Consider the following 27,919-nt stretch of genomic DNA (forward strand, 5'->3'; position numbering starts at 1 on the left):
TGGGAATAGCATAGGAAGGACCGTCAACCCTTAAAATAGTATAGGAAGGATTATAAGCTCCTAGAATAGCATAGGAAGGAGCAGAAAACGTTAAAATAGCATTGAAAGGACCATAAACCCTTAGAATATTAAAGGAATGAACAAAAACCCTTAGAATAGCATAGGAATAATTATAAACCCTTAGAATCGCATAGGAAGGATCATAAACCCTTAGAAGAGCATAGGAAGGAACATAAACCCTTAGAATAGCATAGAACGGAACATAAACCCTTAGAATAGCATGGGAAGGAACATAAACCCTTCGAATAGCATAGGAAGGAGCATAAACCCTTAGAATAGCATAGGAAGGAACGTAAACCTTTAGAATAGCATAGGAAGGAACATAAACCCTTAGAATAGCATAGGAAGGAACTTAAACCCTTAGAATAAAATAGGAAGGAACATAAACCCTTAGAATAGCATAGGAAGGAGCATAAACCCTTAGAATAGCATAGGAAGGAACATAAACCCTTAGAATAGCATAGGAAGGAACATAAACCCTTAGAATAGCATAGGAAGGAACTTAAAACCTTAGAATAACATGGGAAGGAAAATAAAACCATAGAATATCATATAAGGTAACATACACGATGAGAATATCAGAGGTAGGAACCTAAACCCTTAGAATAGCATAGGAAGGGACATAAACCCTTAGAAGAGCATAGGAAGTACCATAAACCCTTAGAATAACATAGGAAGGAACATAAACCCTTAGAATATCATAGGAAGGAGCATAAACCCTTAGAATATCATAGGAAGGAAAATAAACCCTGAGACTATCATAGGAAGTAACAGAAACCCTTAGAATAGCATAGGAAGGAACATAAACCCTTAGAATAGAATCGGAAGGAACATAAACACGTAGAATATCATAGGAAGGAACATAAACGCTTAGAATAGCATAGGAAGGAACATAAACCCTTAGAATAGCATAGGAAGGAACATAAACCCTTAGAATAGCATAGGAAGGAACATAAACCCTTAGAATAACATATGAAGGAACATAAACCCTTAGAGTAGCACAGGAAGGAACATAAACCCTTATAATAGCATAGGAAGGAACATGAACCCTTAGAAAAGCATAGGAAGGAACATAAACCCTTAGAATAGCATAGGAAGGAACATATACCCTTAGAATAGCATAGGAAGGAACATAAACCCTGAGAATAGCATAGGAAGGAACATAAACCTTTAGAATAGCATAAGAAGGAACATAAACCCTTAGAATAGCAGAGGAAGGAACATGAACCCTTAGAATAGCATAGGAAGGAACATAAACCCTTAGAATAGCATATGAAGGAACATAAACTCTTAGAATAGCATAGGAAGGAACACAAACACTTTGAATAGCCTAGGAAGTAACATTAACCCTTAGAATAGCATAGGAAGGAACATAGACCTTTAGAATAGCATAGGAAGGAACTTAAACCAAGCAAATCCATAAGTACATGCTCTGAAAAGGTGCCAAGGGAACATAAGGCAAGCAAATAGCATGTAGTTTCAAAACGTGTTTAATCACGTTGCTTGGAAAGGTACCAAGGGAACATAAGGCAAGCAAATAGCATGGTCCTATGGCAGTAAGCAAATAGCATGGTAATTCCTATGGCAGTAAGCAAACTATAACTTAGCACTCTACTCCCCCCCCTCATATACGTTACAATTTCTATTCGTTTTAAGTTTAATATTGCCCTACTTTCAGTTGAGTTTTTTTTATCTAGTAACAACAATAAAACCCAATGAGCATATGTTTAAAACTTATTAATGAAAGAAGCAACAAAACTAAAGGAATTATCTGCAATATTATTATCTAAGTCTTGTGTATTAGGGCTTAAAATAAGCTTTATGGTATGTACATTGAAACTTATCAGTTCAAAGTAGGTGCAGCGTTTTGAGCAACATAGGGGGGTGCAGCCAAATCTAGCCTAAGAACATGGCCAGAGGGGAGATCAGATTTACGGCTTTTCATGAAGGCAGAAGAGTTGCTTGGAGGAGATACAGCTAAATGCAGGGGAGACACAAGGAGTTGCACTCGTTTTGAAGGGAGTTTGCAACCCCTTTGGCTACACCTATTCTCATATTCTCTCTATCTCCCTCCTACTTAAATCACCCATGACAGTATATAATAGGACTGTCTCTTAATTTACGGCACTTTATATAAAAGGCATATATTCTTTTACTATACTTGCATAAAGGGGATTAGGGTGGTCCAGTATTTCTCCTCCCAGGCATAAGCGACAGGTGATAAAGTTTGAGAGGCGATATTATGGACAGGTGCATTGGTGTAAGCCACCTTTTCTGTTGGTATGACCATTTATAAAACAGCTGGTCACTACCAGCTACCAGAAGTAGTCGGATGCAAACATAGGGGTAGTTTGACTGCAACGTGTTTTTCAGATTGATAAAAAGTCGCCAAGATAATGGAGTTTAATTATTCTAACCAATTTAAAGGTCTGCATGTTGTGTAACTAGTTAAAAGTTGGCGACAGGTGAAGACTATAAAGTGCGTATCGGACTTGGAGAAATTCAAGAGGCTTCCTGCTATCTCAAAAAGTATCTGGAACTCAAGAGGCTCTGTACTCTCTCACTGTGGTTTTGATCCTCACATTGTACCTCCAGTATGTAAGCAGAGTCCCGCCTCCCCCACAAGCTCACTATTTTTCATATATTTTTCATTAACTTTTCTGTTTACAAAAATACATACTTCATTGCAATTAGTGATGCTACTGCTTCTGGTAACTATCTTTATGTGGTTTAGAACATCACATTATGCATTTGGACTGGAATATAAGCAACTTCATGACTTAGGCTCCCCCAGAGGGTGCCATGGTAGCCTACTTATGCATTATATATATAACACAGCGCTATACACGAAAGAAGTAAAGTTTGGTTAATGCTAATGAAATAGAATAAAATAGGATGAATATGTAATATTTTAGAAACCAATTTGGACTATATATTTGTACATTGGGGGGTGGGGATAAAGTATAGCATATAATAAATACGTAACATAACCTAACCTAGGTACCTTCTCCCCCCCTAAACCCCAAAAAACAACAGTTTAAATAGCGTAAACGCGATAAGAAATCACGCTTTGTAATCCATTATCTCTTTCAAATACCCGTTTGACGGGTTTCCATTTGTATTTCCTTGTACAGTCTATAGCGCTGTGTTATATATAATTCATAAGTATCGGTGCCATATAGTGGGGAGGGGTGGCAAATCCTCCATTGATTTTAAAACTAGATTTTGAAAATCATTAGACATTGATTTTTAAATCACCCCTCCTAGATTTTGAAAACCCCTTGTTTGTATCTTCACTAAGTAATCGAAAAAAAAAATATCCCCCTATATTTTCTTGAATCAGCCCAAAATCTCGCAATTTTTTGTATTTTTAAGAAATTTGCTGCTCATAAAATGTAATTTTACTGTTTCAACGAATTCGCCCCCTCCTCCCCCCAAAAAAGTTTTCAAAAGTCTTTTATTGCACGAATTATTGCTGATGTTATTACTTTTGGTGAAAACAATTTAATCCGATTGATTTAAATCACAGTAGGCCTACTGAATTCAAAAAAAAAATATTACAACAAATAAGTCTGGGAACATGAAGTTGAAAAAAAATACGCTTGACTTTGACCGAATACACATATGTATCAGCATTGCCAGGATTCCATTTCAGAAAAGGGGGACCGGGGGACCCAAATATGAAAATAGTACGGTACTTATTTAGTAGCCGGTAAACACGAGAAGTAAGTTTGATTAATACTATTGAAATAAGACGAAGTATGATAAAAATATATTAGTTTAGAAACAAATTTTGGCTATATATTTGCACATTAGGGGGGGGGGGTAAAGCTTAGCATATATTAAATACATAAACTAATTTAATCTAGGTACCTTTTTTGCCCCTTCATCCCCAAAAAACCAAAATTTAAATATTTGTCACCGAGCGAGCAATATCTCACTAGGCAGCGAAAACCTGTTTCTCAGATAGCATCTTTGAGATTTCGATTCGGTTCTTCTCGCGTGTTTACCGGCTACTAAATAAGTACCAATATTACTTTAGTTTTTTCTAAGGTGTTGATGATGGACTGAGTATCTACGAAATGGGTATTTCGGCAAATGAGAGTTTGATGACGTGATGAGGAGTTCGATGATGATCATGGTATTATATAATGAAAAAAAATGAATAATTTTTCCATATATTTTCCAAAGTTTAGGGCCAGGACGGGGGAGGCGGTCCGCATCCCCCAAGAACTATAGCCACGTAGGTCAATATTCTTCGCTTTTCGTAGGTAATATCTTATCATAACTGAATTTACAATGAGCCCAGATTGAGCTTCTTCTGTATTATGATGGTGTTGTGTGTTGGAAGACAGTGTTGTCGTATTTATTAAACGATTCACTTTATTCAAACGGTTGATTCAATTTTATTAAACAATATTTATTAAGCGGTTATTAAACTGATCAGTTATTAAACTGATATATAATCAGAAAAATTTGTGATTGCATTATATTTAATTCTCTTAGATTACTTTTGTAAAAGTCAAGGTTCTGGATAAGCTTGCCTTTAACAGGTAACATTCATGAAGACATTCCGTATGAAACCAAGAAAGGAAACGATATAATAAATGAAAAATAAAATAGGTGAGAAAACGAAGATTTTGTCAGCCAGTAGCAAAATAAGAAGACGAAAAACAAGCAAATATTTCGACAAGGACCTCCGCCCAGTCGTCCTCAGTGCTCATAAAAAAAGAAAAAAAACTAACCTTTCGAAGCGAACTTGACAAGAGGAGGAAAGATACTGATCTCCTCTTGTCAAGTTCGCTTCAAAAAATTAGTTTTTTTTTTTTTTTTTTTTATGAGCCCTGAGGACGATTTGGCGGAAGTCCTTGTCGAAATATTTGCTTGTTTTTCGTTTTTATATTTTGCTACCGGCTGACAAAATCCTCGTTTTCTCATTTGATTTGATTTTTCATTTATTATATCCTTCCCTTTCTCGGTTTTATACGTCATTTAAAGCCAGTGTGATCTTAGAATGTATTTATGAAGACATTCTTGGAATAAACCGAAGACAGAGGTGCACACGCACTAAATTCATCGATTACGAAAACGTTGCCCAGTTGGACATCCATATTATAACCCTTATGATAAATTTACGAATAGGGAAACTTCGCCTATTCCAAGGATTTTTGCGGATATTACATGTTGCCCTTTCAGCTAATATTTCCGAAGTTTTATAGCCTATTCAAATCCCCCCCCCCCGCTATTATTTTTCGACTTTTTTGACGCATTAATATCTCTTAGATAAGGGCAATCACATATTAAAATTTAAGCTCAATCGACAAAAAAAAGTCCCGAATCTTGCAGTACCCTAACCCAGTGCCCTAACCTTCTCTCGTCATACAAATTTTAAGTCCTAATGATCCTAAAAAATTACCCATAAGTCGATCTACCCTACCACTGCCGATATATAACGTTTTCTTGCACATATGATGTTTTTATCGTGTATAGTCAAAATAAAATATGTATCCATATAATTCACCATTTTTAGTACAATATATTTTCCAAAAAATAATAAATCACGATGATAGAGCCATTACTGTTTCCCTTTCTTTTTGTTTTTGGTTAATATTGATATTTTAATTTCGAACGGGCAAAATGTGAGGGCTCGCCCTAATTTCATCTTTAAAAGCGAGGCAGTAACCAGAGCATACATTCTATGTCTTCCTAGAGTTACGTATTTGTAAGTTACGTCTTAGAGCTACGTATTTGGTGTATCAAATCTAATGGTGGAGGTTTAAAATCATATAAATTTAAAATGGGGTTTCGTGACTGGCGGGTAATTTTATCACTATCCATTTTAGCTAAGCACTTTTTAAAAACATTTAGGTACTCTTCAACAGTATAGCATCAATGAATCCTGCAACCAGAGGCAGCACCTTCCTTGGCTAGGGTGTCTGCTTGCTCATTTCCAGGCATACCAACATGAGCTGGAATCCAAGTCATCCACAATATCATAACCTAGCAACTCAAGCTTCTGCACAATAGTCTCTATGTACAAAGCACTTTTTCGGGCAGGGAATGACCAGTGCAAAAATAATTTAACACTGAGAGAGAATCAGAACAGATTAGATAAGGATCTACGGCAAACCATTTTTAAGATAGTCAATAACCTTCATTATTGCAGCCATCTCTGGTGAAATGGCAGAACAGATTAGATAAGGATCTACGGCAAACCACTTTTAAGATAGTCAATAACCTTGATTATTGCAGCCATCTCAATGCCATCTCAGCAATCTGTTCCTCTGGTGAAATGGCAGAAGAGATTAGATAAGGATCTACGGCAAACCATTTTTAATAAAGTCAATAGCCTTCATTATTGCAGCCATCTCAATGCCATCCCAGCCATCTGTTACTCTGGTGAAATGGCAGAAGAGGTTAGACAAGGATCTACAGCAAACCATTTTTAATGAAGTCAATAGCCTTCATTATCGAAGCCATCTCAATTGAAAAAATTGACAATTTTCCCCGTATTTTAAACCTGCGAGCAACGTTTAGTCTTGGTATGGTAAAAACACACCCAGAGTCAGTATCAGTCTTAGAGCCGTCAGTAAAATTCTAGTATGTGCACTCCATTGTTGGGCCCCTCTAAACAAAAGATTTCTAATTCCTAATCTACGCTCATCCAGTCTCTCACCTAATGGCGGCATAACCTTAGTTCACCTACCTAACCCCTTAGATCCATTACTAGTAATATCTTCAATATTTTTCACCTTTGGCAGGGGGAGACCACATTGGGTTACATTTTTATCATTCGGTAAAATGGGGGCTCTGTTCCTCGGGTGAAATGGGAGCGAATAATTGACTCCCAAATTATGGAGGTCCATAATTTCTTCCTTGATAAGATCCTGTGGCTTTATCATTTTCTTCAAAAAGTATTGGACTTCCAGCTTCATTTTCCTTCTTTCTGGACAAGTTAATCCAAGTTTTAGGTATATTGCAATGATAGGTGTAGACTTCAGACAGCCGAGAATCCTCCTTAGTACCTTGTGCAGGGCTAAACCCAAGTTTGCTAGCAAAGGTCTTTTTGCTTCCCTGCACAGTGAACAGACATAGTCGAGTTTGCTTATGATGTTCACGAGTTGACTATCAATCTGAAAAGGAGCACCCCTTTTATTTATACATAATGCATTTATAAGGTTTGTCCTATCTTTGAGAGAGCTAATAAGGTAATTTATCTGGTGGTTCCAAAACAACTTCCTGCCCAGTATCAGGCCAATGTAACAAAACCTCTCAACTTGGGGTATAGTCATTGAATAGATTGATACCCTTGGCGGGGTAATATCCTTCTTCGTGCTAAAGAGCCTTACGGCAGATTTTGAAAGGGAAAAGTCCATGTCATTATCAACTGTCCACATTTCCAGAAGGTTAAGGCTTTTCTGGATACAGGATTTCAGGGTAATTTGATATTTTGAAGTTGAAGCAAGTGTAATGTCATCTGCATAAATATACAGCTTACATCCAAGTACATTATCAAAATTTATATCACTGCAATAAACTAGGAACAGCAGGGGGCTAACCCTACTGCCTTGTGGGATGCATAAATTAGGTTTAGTCCGAACATCAGATTTAAGATTTCCTATATTAATCTCTATATTCCTATTTATAAGGTAATCCCTAATCCATGTAAACAATATTTTTTAATAAACTTAGCTAGCTTTGAAATCAACTTACTAATATCAACTCTGTCAAAGGCTCCCTTCATTTCTAAAAAGGTTACCAATGTGTCCTTACCATGTTTGAAGCCAATTTTTATTTGATATTCCATCCTAAAAAGGGCATCCGCTGGGCTCCTTTGAGGAAAGAACCCAAAAGTTTCCGGTTGAAGATGGCTACGGAGGTTTGGGAGGATCTTGGCCTTCAAAACATGTTCCATTAGCTTGAATAGGCAAGATGTAAGTGATATAGGTCTTTAGGATGTCATTTCTTTTGGGTCTTTCCCTAGTTTTAAAATTGGGATTATTGTAACCTTTTTCCACTGATCAGGTACTCTTCCAATTTCAAGTGATTTATTGAATAATGTTGTCACAGCAATCAGTAGCTTCTGGGACATGTTTTTCAACATAAGGTTGTGGATCCTGTCTGGGCCTGTTGTCCCTGAGTTTAACGATTTATCTTGTTTTCTATTTCTTCTGGTGAAATAGTGCAAACTTAATTTTGTCCTTTGGTTTTTAGAGGCATATTCTGAGGATTTACATTAGGGAGATGGCAATTTGGGTCTTCTGGCAAAAGATGATTTAGGAATAGGTCCAATTTATCTTTGGTATCAGTCAAGACTTCCATTTTGTATCAGGATTGGAGGGATTGTCAAACCCCTCTTTTTCCAAGCATATATATAAAAAGGTCTCCAAAGGGTCCTAGTGGAAGTACCTTTTCGGAATTTATCGTCCACAAGAGGGGTCCATCCTAATTTAGTCTCATTTTGGAGTGTTTTCTAAAAAGTGCTTGTATCTTATTCATTTCTATTCTGTTTGTCAGTGAAGAGTTTCTTTGGAACCTGTTCCCAGCTTTTTCTTTTCTACATGTGCCTTCTGGCATTTAGCATTCCATCCTGGGAGAGTTTTGATTATTTTTCTTCTGTTTCTTCTATCCAAATATTTTTTCTCCACCACTTAGCATAGTATCCTGAATAAGTGTTGCAAGTTGGTTAACATTCATACATGCAATGTCAACTGCATCATCCAGGGACCTATCTACCTCATTTCTCCAACTCGGCCACTGGCCTTCTTTAAAGTTCCACCATTTTGTTTCTTGCAGCAGATTTTCGTGCCTTTGGAGGACATTGAGGGTTACTAGAATAGGGAAGCGATCTGAAGAGAAAACGTCTGGTATTTGCAGGTCAAAAGTTGTGCATAGGTTTGGGGAAGCTAGGGTTATATTTATGACTGAAATATTTCCATTTCTACAGTTTAAACTAGTTCCTAAGTCCTTTGGGGTTAATAGGCATATATTGAAGGCAAGGTTGGTTATAAGGTCTGTTAGGTCATTTGATCTTGAATGTGAGGTGGATACTGAGTCCTACATTTGGTTATGTAGATTAAAATCTCCAGCAATAAAAACTTTACCAGTAGTCAGGGGTGTCCTGAGGCTCATTTTATTGCGGGGACGATCTTCATAAATTTTCCCAATCGCTACCTGATTTATGCCGATTTTTCTGCAGGAATCAAGAATTTTGCTAAATTTCGGCCGATTTTGCAAAATTTCTGCCGAAATTTTCCCCCTCGGCGAAAATTTTACCGAATGGCAAAAAATGGGAAGGGGCGTCCCCCTCCCCTTGGGACGCCCCTTCCAGTAGTAGTAGCTGCCCCTCCCAGACCTCGATTTGCAAATCGACTGGCACCACATTTGCATCGACTGGCACCAGATTTGCATCGTCTGGCACCAGCAATCTGGTACCCATTTGCCGGTACTTTGTCAAGCAAGCGTCGACAACAAAAGTTGTTTTGTTCGAAATTCTTACAGCTTTATTTAGTAATATGCGGAGTGCGCAGACGAGAGGACTAGCGGTGATCGTCAACACATAAACTGTAACAAAATTCAAAAAAAATATGGATGAATAAGAGAAAACACAATATTCAATAGCCCTTTTGGGGAAAAAATTAACTGAATATTTCCAAAACTCAAAATGAACTTCCTGTAAAAATTCATAGAAAAAAGAAAACATTACAGTTTATAAAAAATGGACTTGAGTCTATTTGGCCTGAATGCCACAGAAAATTCCTGTCTTAAAATGGCACTTCAAGTATTCGGTAGTTAGTATTTACTTTTGTAGCAAAAACTGCATCGACCTTACAGATCAATTATCAAGACCTTTTGTCTCGTAACAAAACACCTTACTCAGTTACCACAGTCAAGCTGTTCCACATCAAATTATTGAGATAAAGAAAATAATTTATTTTAGCCATACAATGGCTATACAAAAGAATTTCTATAGTAGCACTGATCACAATACAACTGTCCAAAATCAAAAGACATTCAAATCCGTAACCTTGCTATTTAGGACTGGATGGTGGACTAGGAATCTTTTTTTTCGTTTATAAGAGCATATACCTCTTTTTTAGAAGAGGCATATACTAAAATACACTCTTAAATGTATATTTCTTTTCAGTTTATTTGGGGATAGTGACCAAAACTTTAGTTCTATTCTACCTAACAGTTTTTGGCATTTTACTCTATAAGACATTCTACATTGACATTCAGGGATTCCATAAGATTTTAAAAGACATTCAGTTCCATAACCTTGCTATTTGAGAAGGAGTGATGGGTTTGGAAACTTTCTTTTCATTTTAATTTGTATCTATATATACTCTTTATTTAGTTTAACTAGTAAATATGGTTTCAACTTCATCTTCTGATTGTGGATATGATTTACTTCACTGATGACTTTTATTAGCGTTGGTGTTACCAATAAGGGATAGTTCACACTTGAAGATTCTTTTGAAAAAGGGATTCCCATAAAAATAATTACGAAAAAAAAAAATAATTAAATAAAGTAATACAAAATATACACCAGCATAAATTAAACCGAAAATAGTTATTGTGTAAACTTCTTTTGAGAGACAAGCCTTAACTTCACAGAAAGTATATATTTGAAATCGGTGTAAAAAAAAGAAATGTTTTTTAGAATCTAAGAAATAAATGGAGTGATCACGGGGGGGGGGGTATTTTTCACGTGATAATTTTCAGTGGGGATGAAAGGTTCCATGGGGAATTTTCAAGTAAAAAAATTACAGGAGGGGGGGGGGAGAAGGGGATTCCTTGGTATGATTTTAAAAACGATTAGAAATAAAAAAAAAAAAAAAAAAAAAAAAAGTTTTCTCCACCGAAAGTAAGGAACTTCATTAGAACTTAAAACGAGCAGAATTTTGTCAGTATATAAGGAGGACTGCCCCTTCCTGAAACCTTACTGAAGCTCTTTACGCTAAAGTTTGACTTTTTGTCCCAATTCCTTAAGAAAGACTGCTCAAACAAGGGCCGTAGAATTTGAATGAGATATATTTTGAAAAACTTTATGACTTTAGCGCAAAGAACAAGGGTTGAGGAGGGGGCACCCCCCTTCACATACGGAATAAGCTCTGTTCGTTTTAAGTTTTAATGTTGCTCTTTAATTTAAGTTGAATTTTGTATTTTATTTTCTCACAAAAAGCCTTTTGAATTATCATAGCTAAGCTGTTCCCCCTTGGATTATTTTACATAAATCAAAAATTCGCTTCAGCCCAACAACAGCCATAAGAAAAAATCACTATAAAAACCCTAAACAAAAGCACATGTACAAAATCAAAAGACAATAGCTCCACACTTCCGACATTTAAGAAACAGTATTTAAAATATTCAAACCTAAAAGATTGCAGATCACTTGCGCGTCAAAAAATGTAGGTACTCCCCCCCCCCCATGAATGTAACACAGGCGAAGCAGATATTCTTTCAAAAGAATTATTGAGCAAACACATTCACTGAGAAATGACAAGAATGAAATAACGTTCTTTATTAGAAGACTCCTCTGAAAGCTCATAGGAAGGGATGAGGGAGGAGGGGGGGGGGGCATTTATTAACGTAAGACCAATAACGAATGTTTTTCTTTAACCTTCCTTCACAGAAAGAAGAAATGAGGTCAAATGAGTGTTGGACGCTTAGAAATAGAAACTGGATCTAACTTTTTTTTTAAAATTTTGAACGGCCTTATAACAACTTAGGGAAGAAAAAAAAGTCTTAGTGCAGTTTATGACAAATGAAACAACATAGATGACCAAAATGTAGAAAATTTTATATTCACAACGTGACTTTGCCTGAGAATGTGGTTGCAGGCAGTAATTCAAAAAACGTTATGTGGTATTTTCTTCAAAACAGGGTTTCTTGGTAATTATCCTCAAATTCAGCCGTTTTACCGTACTCAAACGATTAAAACAATCCGTTTTACCGTATCTCATTTTATTCTTAGGGTACTTAGACGCTTCTGTTTCGTTTCCAAATGCACAGGATCCCGTTTTCACCCTTATAGAAACAGTTATAGTAAAATATAGTTAGAGTAAAATATAATATAGTTATAATAATATAGTAATATAGTTATAGTAATATAGTACAAAAATATAGTTATAGTAAAGTTATAGTTACAGTAAAATATAGTTTTTATTATAAAAACGGGTTTTATTGACTCTTTAATATCCCGCCCCCCAAATCCTTTGAAAAATAATTGACTGTTCAAAACAGTCGAAAACACAGATCTTTTTTTTTTCTTTCCTGTGAAATTTATGTTTTGCGTCATGACACTTTTTGATTACCTTCAACCTTCTGCATACTTGTTGCAGCACTTGACCAGCTAAGATTTACACACTGGCGAACCCTCCTTCTACCCATAATTTTATAGCTTCTTGATTGGCCACCTCCCAAGACATCCCAAAGTTTCTAAGTCATATTTTAGAACTTCGTCCGATTTCAATCTGAGTCTATAAATAAAAGTTCAAATAGGGATAAAATCCTTTTAGTCGACAGTGTTTCACAAAGTGATAGAAATTCACAAAAATACCAGATATTTCGGTCACATATGCAGTATGCTACTGATGACGGTCACTGCATATGTGACCGAAATATCTGGTATTTTTGTGAATTTCTATCACTGTTTGTGAAACAATGTCGACTAAAAGGATTTTATCCCTATTTGAGCTTTTATTTATCGTCATGAAAAGGCAGTGTGGTCTCCGAAAGTATCTACAATCTGAGTCTTTGGACCTCCACTTATCCCCTTATGGACTATTTTATAAAAATTTTCTAGAGATACGAGTTTTGTCAATTCTAAGTACTTATTCAAGCCACCTAGCCGACTTTTCTTAATATGCATATAGCACATTGAAGAGAATCAAACCCGTGGTTTTAAAGGATTAAACACCTAAATCTTCCCCAGTCCCTATCCCCCTCCTTGTGCAGCAAGTACGGTAACAAGTTTAGTGAATTCCTCTGCAACACCCACTCATTAAGCTGAAACTTGGCCATTTTTTCATTTTGCATTTTTAATTTCTGCTTCTTCCTGTTAATTCTACTCTAAGTTTTGTAATTTCCAAGAAGTATTTTTGCTTCACAATATATATACTAAATAAAGAATTTGCTACACTGCTTCGAGATTAAAGGACTTAATTCTATTCGAGTTTTTACTTCGATTTCTTAATTGCAAGGACATATTTAAGTCTCTTTTCTTAATACACACATGGAAGAAAATCTGTCTCAGTCGGTTAAAAGAAAATTTTTAGTTTTTATAGTAATATCACCTCCATCGGTCGGTGAAGATAACCAGCCACTTGGCAAAACCTATTAGACCCTTAGCTGTGCTAAGGTTGTAAACAAAAAAGGACGAGTTTTTGTGGTAAAAAAGAAAAGAAAAAAAAGACAAGTAAATGCCTCAAAACACAAAATATGTTAGGGGGTTTTAACCGCCCCCCCCCACCCGAAATCTTTGTCTGACTCGTAAAAAATGAATATAAACAAATTGTTGATGGGTTAAAAAAAATTTGTACCCCCCCCCCCTCCCTCCAAAAAGATATCCTTTTGTGAAACTGAAGTATACAGGAAACTGAAGCAATGAAAAATCGAAGAGGGTGAAACCGTTGACACCCTAGCCTGGCTTTTAGAAGAATTAGAAGATAGTAGTGTCACAGAGTGCCTACTGCTTACCAGCTGAATTGAAAAAAGGTATAAAACACGTCTAAAGCAAAACCTCGAAGGCGATAGTAGCACTGATACAGAGTAAAATTAAAAACAACATAGATGGCTTTAGGATTATAGATAACTGGCACTAATTGTCACTTCGTCTTAGGAATCAACTTCATTGATTTCTCTAAACAGCGAAGAGTTTCTTTTTGACGCTATTTCTAGGTATGCACGTCTTATTCATTTATTTTATGCATTAGAAAAATCTGAGACATTTAATTAGAATAAATTAAACGCCAGTTATTTTATTTAAAGATTTTTATAAGAACTATAAAAGCAGGTTCTAAAGTTTATACCCCCCGCTCTTACGTGCCTTTGTTCTTTTTTTTATCCCGAATTCTTAATTCTGTAAGTTTACAGCATTTATCTTGACTAGCTTCGAATTTAGAAATGTTTACCAAATTTTTTTTTTGATTAATTGTATTTAATTAATTAGCGAAAAAATGACTGTGTTTTGCTCATTTTAGGGCATGTTGCCGGTGGAAATTGGAATTTAATGCAACCTAACTACAAACCTGGAACTGTTTATCAACTAATACCTGAATACGCATTTTAATAATTATTAAAATATGAGTAATTTACCCCTTCCCTCTTCTGTACTTTTGTTCCTTTTTTTACACAATTTTTTAATTCTGCAAGTTTAATAGAACCTTTTCTTGGACTAGCTTCGAATTTCAGAATTTCCATAACAAATTATTATTTAGATTAATTTTGTTTAATGTAATTAGAAAAAATAGTCTTGTGTTTTCCGCATTTTAGAGTATGTTCCCGACGGAAATTACAATTTAATTCATGTTTACTTCAAATTTAATGCAAATTACTTCGTTTAATGCAAATTAACTCAGACACTGGTACAGTTAATTAACTAATGCCTGAATAAGCGTTACAATAATAATTAAAATATGTTTAGTTTTAATGAGTAAAATATTTAAATATAGTTAACCATGTTCACACAAATTTAATACAAAGTTAATGAACGATCGTCCAAACTGTTAACTCACTCTCACCCCGAAAGAAAAATTTTGATTTTTATTAGATATTCTAGATTTTTTGTCGCACCGGGAACGCGCTCCTAAATACATAGCTTTTATTAGTATTTTATTAGCATTCCATTTAGCTTGAGAAAATATTAGATGGCATTCGCATCCACGGCACTTCTTAGCATTTTTTACTGAATCGCATACTTAACTTTAGTAGAAAGTATGGGTGCCGGTAAGCGGTTCACAATCTTGGTTAAATCGAAAATTAGATGGTGATATTTCTTAGGTACTTCTTGAATTTTAGATTTTTTTTTTCAATATTTAGAAAAAACGAAAAACAATAGAAATTCTGGCTATTAGTTGAATTCTGTAACTTTAGGTCTCCACGCGCTCCTAGATACATACATTAGCATGCCATCTAGTATGACAGCACCTATTTTGAGAAAATCGAAAATTAGATGGTGATATTTTTACGTCAATATTGAAAATTTTCGGTATTTCCAGCTCGAGTACTTTCGATGCAAAATCTATACACTTCTTGAATTTTAGTAGATTATAGCTGGAATTATCTCTATCTAAAATCAGGGCAATTTGATAGATGTTGGAATAGTACCTTCCCTTACACGTTTTAAATAGGTATTAAGACTTGAACATTTAGAAAAAAAAAAACAACAACAAAACAACAGAAAATCTGGTTATTAGTCAAATTTTGTAACTAAAAGTCTCTACCAGCAAACCGCCCCCTAAACCGAGCGGTTAAATTCACACGCTTTAAATTGGACTAATAAGAATGGGAAATACTCTGGTATAAATATGTATATCTAATAAATGCTCAATATAAATCTTCTAAAATATTTTTTGAATGGGGCGTTCCCCCTTGATTGAGGTCTATTTCATGACAATTTCAATAGGTAATTGTTACCGAGAGAATAAAGGTAATTTGATCAGTGACGTCAAGTCATTAAAGGAAGGGGCAAATGTACAATTTTTCCAATGAAAATATCAAAACATGCATTTTTCGAAGTCTAGGGGGAGGTGGGGGTGCCATACCCAATTCCAATTGACGCATCTAAAATTGAGTTAGAAATGTAAATGACAACTCTTTAATTTTTACAAAAATGGATTTTTGGTTAAAGAGCATTTCTTTATATCGAATGACAAAAAAAACAACAAAAAACAGAAAAATATAAAAATTGTGACAAAAATATATACGACTAATAAGACAATAAATATTTTTCTCTGCTTACTTCATAACAATTTCTTAAATCACTTCAAAAACAAGAGATACACCTAACTAATTTTATACGGCTGCTTGACTTTCCCTGACTTAGATGTCACATTCTTTGGTTTAGGAATATCTTCAGGGCACAAGCACCAAGGCGAAAAGGTCCTATCACACTCAAGATGGATATTAAATAGTGTAGCACTCTCACCATTTGATGTTACTGAATACTGGCCAACGACTTTAAAATTGACATTATTCACGCCCGAGTCGTAGTCTCTACGCAAAGAGGCTTTTTTCTGGTCGTAGCAGTAACGATAGTCTCTTTTCCTTACGCGGGCATTGTGCATATGTCTAAAATAGAAAATTAGTTGAAAGGTAGAAAAAATAATTTATTACTTAGTTACAATATTTGTTTAATCATCATTTTATTTACTAAATTTATTTAATTATGATCATTAGTTAAAATTAAAACTTGTTAAGGTGTATATCATTTACATACTTACATTAATAATTCAGTTAAATTTGATTTAGTCAAGTGAAACTAAATGAATTTTTCTCATTTCAAAGTATCGTTTTTTACACAGGCATTGTGCAGATGTCTAAAATAGAAAATTAAATTCAACAGGATAATATAATTCAATAGGAAAATATGACTCTAAGGTGCATCTTCAAACCTTGGGGAGATCAGATGATTTGCAGGAGGGGGGGGGAGGATCAATACACGAAAATGGTATAATTTTAGGCTACTACTTCTTAATGTTTCCTGGTAGAGAGTGGGGATCCTTCAAGACAATCTCAGTGTGTGTAAGTGTGTGTGGGCAGGGGGAGGAGACTTAATTTTGGTAATCAGCATAAATAAGCACAGGTTCAACCCTTTTGGGGCAAGGGGTCCTAAGAAAACTGTATTTTTAGGCTACTATCTCTCAGCATTTTCAGGAGGCTCCAGCACCCCGATAGAGCCCTCTGTAAACCTCTATCGTCCTCCTCTTGTTTAGCAGGTATAGTCCTCTGCCACACCCACTAGTCATGCTGGAATTTTGTTATTCTTTTGAATATTTAATTTCTGGTAATTCTTGACAATCCTACCCTATATGTTAATAGAAAGCAATTCCACTTTGCAATGCATGTAAAAATAAATATAGAATTTATCAAACTGCTTCGCGAATGAAAGTGCTGACATATATTAACTTGCTTTAAATCATAAATTTTGATTTCAAATGATTTAAAAGGTAATCGTAAAAAAAAACTTACAATTATCAGCTGCATTAGATATTGCCCTCTAAAATGCTTTCAGTAAAACATGGATAATGCTTTTAATATAACCAGTCATAGTCAGGGGCAGATCCAGGATTTTTTTTTTGGGGGGGGGGGGCAAAATAGGCTGATCCGATAAAAAATTTAGGGGGAAGGGGCGCAAAATAGGTTGATCCGATAAACTTGCTTTAGGAACAAGTTTAATTAACGCAAACTTGAGTTAATTAAGTAAATTACACTACTTTAGACTACGCTAGGGGGGGGGGCCTTGCCCCCTGGATCCGCCAGTGCTTATAGTTAATTGACAGCTGCTCTAACATGAAAGTGGTACTCAATTCATTTTTTCACTCACGTGGTCTGATAGGTGGCATTTGAATAGCCCCTATCAATACAAGTAGACCTTTCTACATGTACCGATTTGCAATGTAAGTTTATTTCAAAATTGAACATAAAATTATTGAGCTAGAATAATATATTTGTAGAATTATCAAACACTGAAAATATTGACAATAGTACCAAGGACAGTGAAAACAAAATCAGTGAAAACAAATTATTAATGAAAGAGACAGCCATATGCAGCATGCAGTTTTTGGCAGTAGCGGGCGCCAAATTTGGAATAAAGAAACATGGGTGAAAAATCAGCAAAAACACTTAAGATATATTACACCAAACAGCTTATGAAGGCGTAACTTTCCTTTGAAGGTATATTCATCTTTGGGAATTAATATATTGTTGACGTTTGAAGTTTTACGGACAAAAATCGTTATCAAATTTACCTAATTAGCTTTGCCTATTTATTTTCACGACTCGACGTGGCAACACTGACGAAAATGTTGTACTGCCCTAAGAATTCAATAATTTCAAAACAACCAAAAGAAAGATATTATAAAATCGCAGTTTTCAGGAAAAAATACAGATGCAAGAAGATGGGTCCAATGGCATCTAAGAGGATTGCTAGTGGAAGATTAACATTTAAACAAGAATCAAACACAAAAAAATTTTCGGCAAAAACCACTAAGTCAGATTAACATTTATAACAATACGTCAAAAATTTGTACGGATTGTCTTTGCTTTTATTCAGATCTTTAGGTTTAGAGTAAAGACAAAAACATCCACAATGAAAACCTTTGACTTACTTAAAAGTATTCGTCGAATCTGTAGTCAAGTTTCTAGGTCGTTGGATTGTAATATTCGCCTGTTTTAACCTGACGTAGAATTCATCATCCTCCAATCCCCAGCCCCAATATCGGTTACTCATACCATTGACTAGTTCAAACTGAGCACTGCAAAGAAAAATAAATAAAATCATTCATACCATGAAACATTGCTTATACTCATACCCGGATCATTGACTAGTTCCAACTGAGAACTGCAGAGACAAATAAATAAAAGAGCTTATGGCATGACTCATTACTTACATTGATACCCATACCATTGACTAGTTCAAACTGAGAACTGCAAAGACAAATAATTCATACCATGACATTAATCACTACTTATACTCATACCCATATCTTTTACTAGTTGAAACCGAGAACTTCAGAGACAAATAATAAAATAATTCACACCATGACTCATTAATCATTTTACAGTCATACCCATACCATTAGCTTGTGTAAACTGAGAACTGCAAAGACAAATAATTCATACCATGACTCATTAGCCATTACTTATACTCATACCCATACCTTTTACTAGTTGAAACCGAGAACTTCAGAGACAAATAATAAAATAATTCATACTTTGACTCATTACTCATGACTAAAAAAAAAACTACAAAAAGACACAATCTATCTATTTTTGGTTTATTTTACGTACCAACTCCTAAAATAGAAAAATAGCTCTTTAAGAATAAATTTTAAAATGAAAAGAGTTCAAAATGACAAAAATACTAAGAAAAAGACACAATCTACTCATTTTGGTAAGTTTCACGTAACAACTTTTAAAAATGAAAAAAGCTCTTAAACGATAACACTTCAAATGAAAGATTTTTTTATTAGAAATATTACTACGAAAGGACAATTTGTTTAATTTAGGTATGAAAATTTTAATGTGGATTCTACTATTGATGCCTTCTCCTCAAAAATGTTGACACAAATTTTTTGACTAAGCTATTAGAGTCTAGCAATTAACTGGAACTAATATAAAAAGTCTCATAATTGATTACAATATGCTTTTTCTAAATATAAAATCATTTTTACAAGAAGAGATAGCATCATTTCAGTGTGTCTGAGCTTACCTCAATACTAAGCGAGGTAAGTGCTTGGTCTGAACTTATCTCACTCACCTGAATTTACCAGTGTATCTGAATCTATTTATATAACGAGCAGCAGAATGCCTCCAACAAATTTGTTTGTGGAGCAGCTAGGTGCAGCGGTCCGTGCTCTGGATAGGAATATTTTAGTTCTGAGTTCAATGGCATTGAATTTGAGGAGTTAATTACGACGAGCAGAGTGCGTCCTACAAATTTGTAATCGTGAAATTTTGGATGCAAATGTGAAGCTACTAAGTGCAGCGGCCCATGCTTTGAATAGGAATATTTCTGTTCTGAATTCAATGGCAGTAAATACTTACATTGTGAGCATTAGAATGCCTCCAACAAACTTTTCATAGTGATATTTTGGATGCAAGTGTGGAGCAGCTAGGTGCAGCGGTCCGTGCTCTGGATAGGAATATTTTAGTTCTGAATTCAATGGCAGTAAATCTACATCATGCATAGCAAAATAATCACAATCTGGGCAGTGTTGTTTCATTAGTCGGAAGCCTGAGTTAATAAGTGATGCTCGATTGAAGCGATATCCGTCTCCCTAAAAGAAGAGAACATAGTAGACCTTGTTAGTCAAACAGTTCGTGGTAATGAACTGTAAGTAAGGGGCGACCCGGCTCAATAGTAACCGAAACTCTAAAAAACGGAATTTTGATACCAATAGATCAAAGGAATTAGATTTTTATGCTGATTTCAAATATATAAGATTCATCAAGTTTAGTCTTACCCATCTTACCAAAGTTACGCACCCGAGAAAATTTGCCTTATTTTCGAAAAAAGGGAGAAACAATCCCTAAAAGTCACAGAACTTTAATGAAAATAACACCTCAGATTCAGCGTATCAACGAACCCTACTATAGAGTTTTCAAGCTCCTATCTGCAAAAATGTTGAATTTTGTATTTTTTTTTTTGCCAGAAGAAAGATCATAGATGCGTGTTTATTTTTTTTTGTTTTTCTTTTATTTTCCCAGGGGTGATCGTATCGGTCCAGTAGTCCTAGAATATCGTGAGAGGGCTCGTTCAAACGGAAATTAAAAGCTCTAGTGCCCTTTTTAAGTGACCGAAAAAATTGGAGGGCAACTTGGCCCCCTCCCACGCTCATTTTTCCCCCGAAGTCACCCAATCAAAATTTTGAGATAGCAATTTTGTCGAGCATAGTCGAAAATCTAGTTAATATATCTTTGAGGATAACTTAATCCCCCACTATTCCCGGCGGAAGGGCTGCAAGTTATAAACTTTGCCCATTGTTTACATATATTATTGGTTATTGGGAAGTATACAGGCGTTTTCAGGAGGAATTTTTTTCTAGTGAGGGGTCGGGGTCAGAGTAGGAGTTACGGGGGAGGATCTTTCCATGGAGGATATTTCCTTGGGGGAAGGGACATTTCCCAGTATTATTTAAAAAACGATCAGAAATTAAATAAAAAACAAGTTTTTTTCAACTGAAAGTAAGAAGCAACATTAAAACTTAAAACGAACGGAAATTATTACGTATATGAGGGGGTTCGCCCCCTAGTCAATACCTCGCTCTCTACGCTGAAGTTTTTTTTAGTAATTTCAAAAGAGCTATCTATTCTAATTAACCGGTCTTTGTGATTCAGGGGTTTTTGATTCTAAAAAAATTCGAAATTTAGCTTAAAGAGCGAGTTATTGACTAGGGAGCGAACTCCCTAATATATGTAATAAAAACATTCGAATATAGAAATTCGTTACGTAAGTTAATTCGTAAGTTACGTCAGAACAAAATTTCGAGAAAGCCAATTAGCCAGAAAAAGGAAAATTAATATGCGAATTTCGTTTTGATTATTCATGTACAGTGAGCCAAAATCAAAGCTACATTAATTCAAAACATTCAGAAAATAACTAAAAAAACAAGTTGTTTTAACTAAAAGTAAGGAGCGATATTAAAACTTAAAACGAACAGATATTATTCCGTATATGAAAGGGGCTGTCCCTCCTCAACGCCTCGTTCTTTACGCTAAAGTTTGACTTGTCTCACAGCTTTATTTTTAAAAACAATAAAATGTTTTTAATAAAATTGGCACAATAAAATTTTTAAAACAAATTAAATGATTAAGGTCATACATAGCTACAGTAAATTTAAAATCCAGGCCTAAAGATGGCTTAAATGAAAAATAACAAGCCTAAAGATGACAAGACGAAGGACTGGCTTTGGATACATGGTTACTAATCAGCAGGTTTTTTTGGTGCGACTTTGGGTGGCAAAATAGTTCAATTTCGTATAAAAAGTGTCATTTCCCAAAAATTTCCCGCTTGCGATGCTTTGCATCGCTCGCGTTGGTACCAACAAGCTTTTCAAATTGAAAACATTGGCCAATCCACATGGAATCATCTCCGCGCAGTTTTCCACATCTTTTAATGTTCAAACATGAAAAGTCGGCTCTAATGCCATCCATAAACTACAAAAAAGTAATATTAATTTTACTTAGGCAGCGCTGATTTTCTGTTTTGCGCAGAATTTGTCAATTTTCCAGCTCTCCCCTTAAAACCCGCTTACTGTATGAAATGGGAATTCCTCCTACAGAGTACTTATTTCTTTTTTTGTTCTGAGTAATCTTTGCTGATAGCGCGAAAAAGGAAAGAAAAAAGAAAAAGTCGCCCGAGCTTTTTTTCTTTTCAGAAAACGGATAAAAGGGACAGCAATACTTGTCTACAATGAGAGTTGTTCATATTGTTTTTACACACAATGGACTATCTGGATTATTCCAGTACGTTTGGGTACTTGAAACTTTTCTCTGAAAATACTGAACAGAATGGCGCGAACATAGATCGCAGCTATTGATGACCCTATGATAAATACAACTAATAGTCGATCAGACACTAACTCTTTCAAATAATTTATTTGTCAAAAACTGTAGGATATTCTTCGTGTGAGGTACATGGGACACAAAACTTAAGGAAATTATCACATATTACACTCAAAACTTCGTGACCAGGAAATAGCTAAAAGGAGGACGTGCGTCCAATCCTTTTTTTTATGGTGATTAATCAGCATGTTTCCAAAACAGGGGCGGATCCAGGAATTTTTTTGGTGGGGGGGGGGCAAAATAGGTTGATCCGATAAACTTGCGTAAAAAGCGCCCCCCTCGCCCCCCTGGATCTGCCACTGTTCCAAAATGGATGTTATTTGTAATCAATGTGATGATGATGAAGCATAAGATTTATGACTAATATGAAGGAGCATAAACAAAGCAAAAGAGCGCTTCTGAGTCTGATAACAGAGAGATGGAAAAATGAAAGAAAAATGATATTGATGCTTCTACATTGACAGTTTTCCTTCCGTTTTAAAAAAAAAAAAAAATTCTTTTTGGTAAAAAAGTGCTACTCTGAAAAAAAAAGTTACCAAAAAGTGTCAAAATAGTGTCACGTTTCCCGAAAAGCGCCACTTTAAAAAAAAGTGCCAAAAGTGTCACCAGTGGCAACCCTGTATGGATATCGTTTTATTGGCTTTAATAAAACAAATCACCATCAATACGTCACAAAAATAACCCAAAGGAATCAAAGCACATGTCTTAACATAGAAGTATAGGTCTCTTTCTCTTTGATATTAATATGACGTTAAATGTTTGAAATTGTTTCGATTTTATTGTCTTGACAAACTGATGAATTTCTTCAAACACAGTATTTAGGTTGAGATCTTAAGATTAAGTTTTAGCGCCTAACTAAACGTTAAACTCTAAATATTGCCTGAATAGCAGGGTGAATTTTCAATATCTCCAGGCGAGTTTAAACAATTGCTCTAGTTATGATTCATTAAAGGAATTTAGATTGGTAATAAAATAATGAATGTGTTCATAAAAAGAACGATAGTAAAACCAAAAATTTAAAAATGAGACTGAGCAAATAATTTATTTACAATTTCATTACAGGTTGAAAAGCAAGAATAGTCCTCATGAAATATATTTTTTGGCTACATTTTTTTGGCTTGCTTCCAAAGTATCATACTAGTGAAATATTTTTAGCGACGTAAGCCAAAATAGGTAAGCAAAATAAAAAAAATAAGTCACTTTATCTTTATTGATATTAATCCTCCATGACAGTCTTCCTTGTCTAAGTACTAAGGTGGAATTGGTTAAGCAGAAGCTAACACAACCATATAAATATATATATAAAAAATAATAATCGTGAATTCAATTTTTAATGAAAAATATTTCCATACGCAGTCACGCAGTTTTTGGTCATGGCAGATGCCAAATTTAAAAAAAGGAAACGTGGGCGAAAAGAAGCTGAAACCATGTAGCAGTAAATGCTTCAGAAGGTGTAGTTTTAATTTGAAGGCGTAGTTATCGACAGTGGCGTATATGCATCAAAATATTAGGGGTTGAGGGCAAAGTTGGAGCCAATTTTCCAAAATCAAGTGAAAATGACAGTAAAAACTGAAAAATGAGCCATTTGGTGCCATGAACGCACTATATGATACTATAAAAGTACTATAAAGACAATTTATAGGATTATAAAGGTAAATATATACTAGAAAACTGACTTGTTTCTGTTGACGCTTAAATTATCCAGGATAATCTTAATTTTGAAATTTTTTTTGAAGAAACGAAATTTCAACATTTCAAGCGAGGTCTGGGATGAGAAAGTGCCCCCCTGCCCCTTAGCAAATTACGCCCCTCGTTATCGGTGGGAATCAACACATTGTTCGAACTTTTACATACGAAGAGCATTGTCAAATTTAACTAGTTTTTAGCTAATTCGTATTTACGATAAATAACAGCTCGTATAGGAATAAATCCATTTATAAGACAGTGAAAAACAACCAAAAAATATACTGGATATTTCGGTCATATGTACAGCGATCGTCAGCAGCAGAAACACTACTCTGCTATCTAACTGTTACCTATTATCATAAAAAGGCAGTGTTGTCTTCAATATTACCTACGGTTTTACTTGTTGCCATGGATGAATTTGGCAACACTGATAAAATGTAATACCTCCCAAATAACTTCATAAATTTGCAATAATCAACATACGAATAGCTGCTAGGCTGCACCTTAGTGATATAAAAATAGCTGCACCTCAGTGATGAGCGAACACTGTCCATAGTAGCTAAAAGTTTAAATTGCATTAAAAAAAAGCTGTTTCGTGAGAAAAGTGTCATTTGTAGATGATTCAGGAAGGGTAACTGTTATTTCAGTTAATCTTAATAGTAAAATAATATCTTGAAAACAAACCTAATTTTGAAAGAGCCTGAAATCCCTCGAAAATGGTGCTGGATTGAAATGAGAAACACACCATTGATATAGCCACATTCGAAAACCCCACACGAAGAAATTACAGACCCCCCCCCTTGAACAATAAGGAAAATGACTTTTTTGCATGGTAAGCATTAAGGTGTCCTCTTTTTTTACTACCACTAGCAGGGCACTGGAATATCACAAAGCTGTTTAAGGGCTAATTTGATTTTCTTTAATATCTAATGGCTTTTTATAAATTTGACTTGATAACAGCCATTACAAAGTGGCACATGACACCCAAAAGTGCACTTTGGTTGCCATTTCTGAAATGGAAAAGCTGGGAAGACTGAAAAGGGTACCAACATAATTTTTATGGTTGAAAACCCTAAGCCTGACGTATACATTCCCTCCTCTTGTAAATTCCCCCACCCATCCCCCTTAATATTTTTCATAAATCGTCTACTGACAAACAGAACTAGTAGGCTATTGCAACACCACAAAGAGCTGTTTCAGGTCTCATTTAAAAGATAACTTTTATATCTACGTGATTTTTATAAATTCGTTTTAATGATGCTGTCATTAAGTGCCATATGGCATTTTTTTGATCCCAGATCAGGATTGGAAAGCCTATGGAACATGAAACTGTACTTCCATTATCTCCATGGTTGAAAACCTTAAATCTGAATTTTAAACTCAGATTTAGGTGGGATTTATATAATTACGAAAATATTAAAAAAAAATATAAAAAGAAACAAACCAGAGTGAGCAATTGAAAGATCAAGTTAGGCCCCGACCACTCTGCCCTTTTAGGATTTTCTTTCTTATGAGTGATTTAAAATGATATCATTGTAATTGCTCCAAGTCCAGGCCAAGTGGCCGGTAGGATTTTTTCAGACTTTTGACCTATCTAGATAGTTTTTTTTTTTTATCGAATTTTAGCAGAATTTCTGTGTGATCTTGTATTGATCCTGCCAGTCTTCGGTTTACAATAACATTATCATTAAGGTTTGCTCTCTTTCCATCAAGTGAATACCAGGTTAGCTTGTGGACCATTTTAGGACCAAATACCGTATTTGTTATAACTAGATTTCCATACCTACAAAATCCTACCGGCCTCGTATCCCTCCCAGCCCCCCAAATCGTGTTTCAATTAAAGGGAAGGAGGTATTGGGAGAAACAGTTGGACCTGAGCCGGTGAAAGGGGGATACTTTGTATAATGGAAGCGAGATACAAGTTCAGATCGTTCGCAATCTTACTATGGAGTTCAGGGAGAAGAAAATTATTTTCAGAAAGGATTTTTTCCACATATCAATCAATCAGACATTTATTACCCACTCAAGAGAAAAAACAGTGGAGTAAGCCACACAAAGAAAAGAAAAGGACATACACTGAAAGATTCAAAATATATACATATATATATAAACGCGCATTAACATCACATTACCCGGTATCCAAAATAGGTGAAAGATCACTTAAATTAAAAAAATAAACTAATTGATCATAAGGACCAATGCGGCAAGCTGTTTGCTCGTACATCCTCCCAAAAAGGACAGGCAGGGCAGAGGGGGCATCAATATTATTGATGCCCCTTTCAATATAATGACAATATATAATGACAATATATCAATATAATGACAAATTATTTAAGAAGTACCGATTTGAGGTGCGCCTTGGGAGGTTCATCAAAAATTTTGAATATTTAAAATAATTAGTCCGCAACTTCTTCCTGTCCTTATTACGGAGGATGTGATTGAAACCACGTAGGTAATAAATGGCAGGGGCACAATATGCACTATATAAGCGACCAAGAGCCCTCCGGTTGAACCGTCCGCGATTCGGAGAGATTTTACCGTAGGAAATCCTGATATTTTGTATACAGTCATTTATAATAAGTGAGCAGGTTGAAGCTAGTGAGCGAGCAAAAGAAATACCTAACCACTTAATACGGTTATTAGAATGAAGACACAAAGAATCATAACAAAAAGAGTGACTAGACTTATTATTAAAACACATAAATTTACACTTAGAGTTATTAATAGACAGACCTGCCTTACTCAATGCTGAAGACAACATTTTAAGATTATTGATCAGACCTTAGCGTGTACGACTGACTAGAAGGACATCATCCGCATAAGCAATATGACTAATACCTAAATCTTTATAAAAATAACTTGGCAAAAGACTACGAAGATAACCTTTTAAAATAAATTTAAAAATATAAGGTGAAAACATCCCTCCCTGTCGCACTCCCCGTCGGGCAGAAATCGGATTTGAAACATCATTATTCCATTTAATACGGACATTTGCAAGACTATACCAATACCCTAGTAATATCTTTATAGAGCATTTGGATTTTATCAGCGATGAAGATTTTGAAAGATTGACCGTTCAGCCGTTCACTCAGCTTAAACATAAGTACATTGGCTATCAAAGTTTGACAGATGTCCGGACTGCTTTGAACGTAAATCTATAAAAAAAATTAACACATTTTTATAGTTTAATTTACACGTAGAACTCAAAACCTATGAAAATACCAAGGGTTATGATTCCCATATCACCATGCGAAGATACGGTACAATGATTCCAATTTCTTTGCTATCTCTGTATTGCATAATTTAGGGGAGTTGGTTTTTTTTTACACTTCTTAAAATAGGGAAATGGCAATGGAACACTCAACTAAATTGGCCTCAGTCATGGTTAATGACTAAATTCATCTGAACTAATTCAGGTTAATTTACCTGATTTAATTTATAAAAAGTTGATCAGAATCGTCAAAGATGTAATTTAGCACGGCATATTAAGTTGTGTCACAATCTAAATAGCTGATAAACTACATTTAAAAAAATATTTTGTGTGTTTGATAAAAAAATACTAAATGTAAAATATAAAAAAAAATGTAAAATATTAATATTAAATGATAAATGAGTAGCCGAATTTTGCTCAAAATGTCATACCTATGAAAGCCTCATTAGTTACATTTACATCAATTAATAAAATAAGAAACAAAAAATGAAAGGCAAAGCCATTTTTGGCTTTGTCTGCGTTTGGCTTTGTTTTACGAATAAAGGCTCTCTGCTTTTCAATAGTTGAACTAAGAATCCCATTCACATCATAGGTGCATCAAAATCTAACAATTTGAGGGACATCAGAACATTTCCCCTAGTAAAGGGGAGGTTATGATTTAATAAGAAACTA

At 35.0% G+C, this 27,919-nt stretch overlaps 1 protein-coding gene across 4 annotated transcripts in view; it reads right to left on the reverse strand.

The window, feature by feature from the left end:
• The window catches only part of beta4GalT7 (beta-1,4-galactosyltransferase 7), a 77,090-nt gene that overhangs the window by 37,296 nt on the left and 11,875 nt on the right, over positions 1-27,919 (reverse strand). For 3 of the 4 annotated variants that reach the window (XM_089087356.1, XM_089087359.1, XM_089087357.1), the window contains exons 3-5: positions 19,831-20,063; positions 18,393-18,539; positions 16,211-16,353 (exon numbers count right to left, since the gene is read on the reverse strand). In XM_089087356.1, the coding sequence (XP_088943482.1) occupies positions 16,211-16,353; positions 18,393-18,539; positions 19,831-20,063 (523 nt within the window). Of the gene's footprint in view, positions 1-13,649; positions 16,354-18,392; positions 18,540-19,830; positions 20,064-27,919 lie in introns of those variants that run through there. The other variant, XM_089087355.1, reaches the window with a different exon arrangement.

This window comes from Artemia sp. Qi Xiang Cuo, chromosome 4 (genome assembly GCF_049724085.1).
Source record: "Artemia sp. Qi Xiang Cuo chromosome 4, ASM4972408v1, whole genome shotgun sequence".
NCBI lineage: Eukaryota > Metazoa > Arthropoda > Branchiopoda > Anostraca > Artemiidae > Artemia > Artemia sp. Qi Xiang Cuo.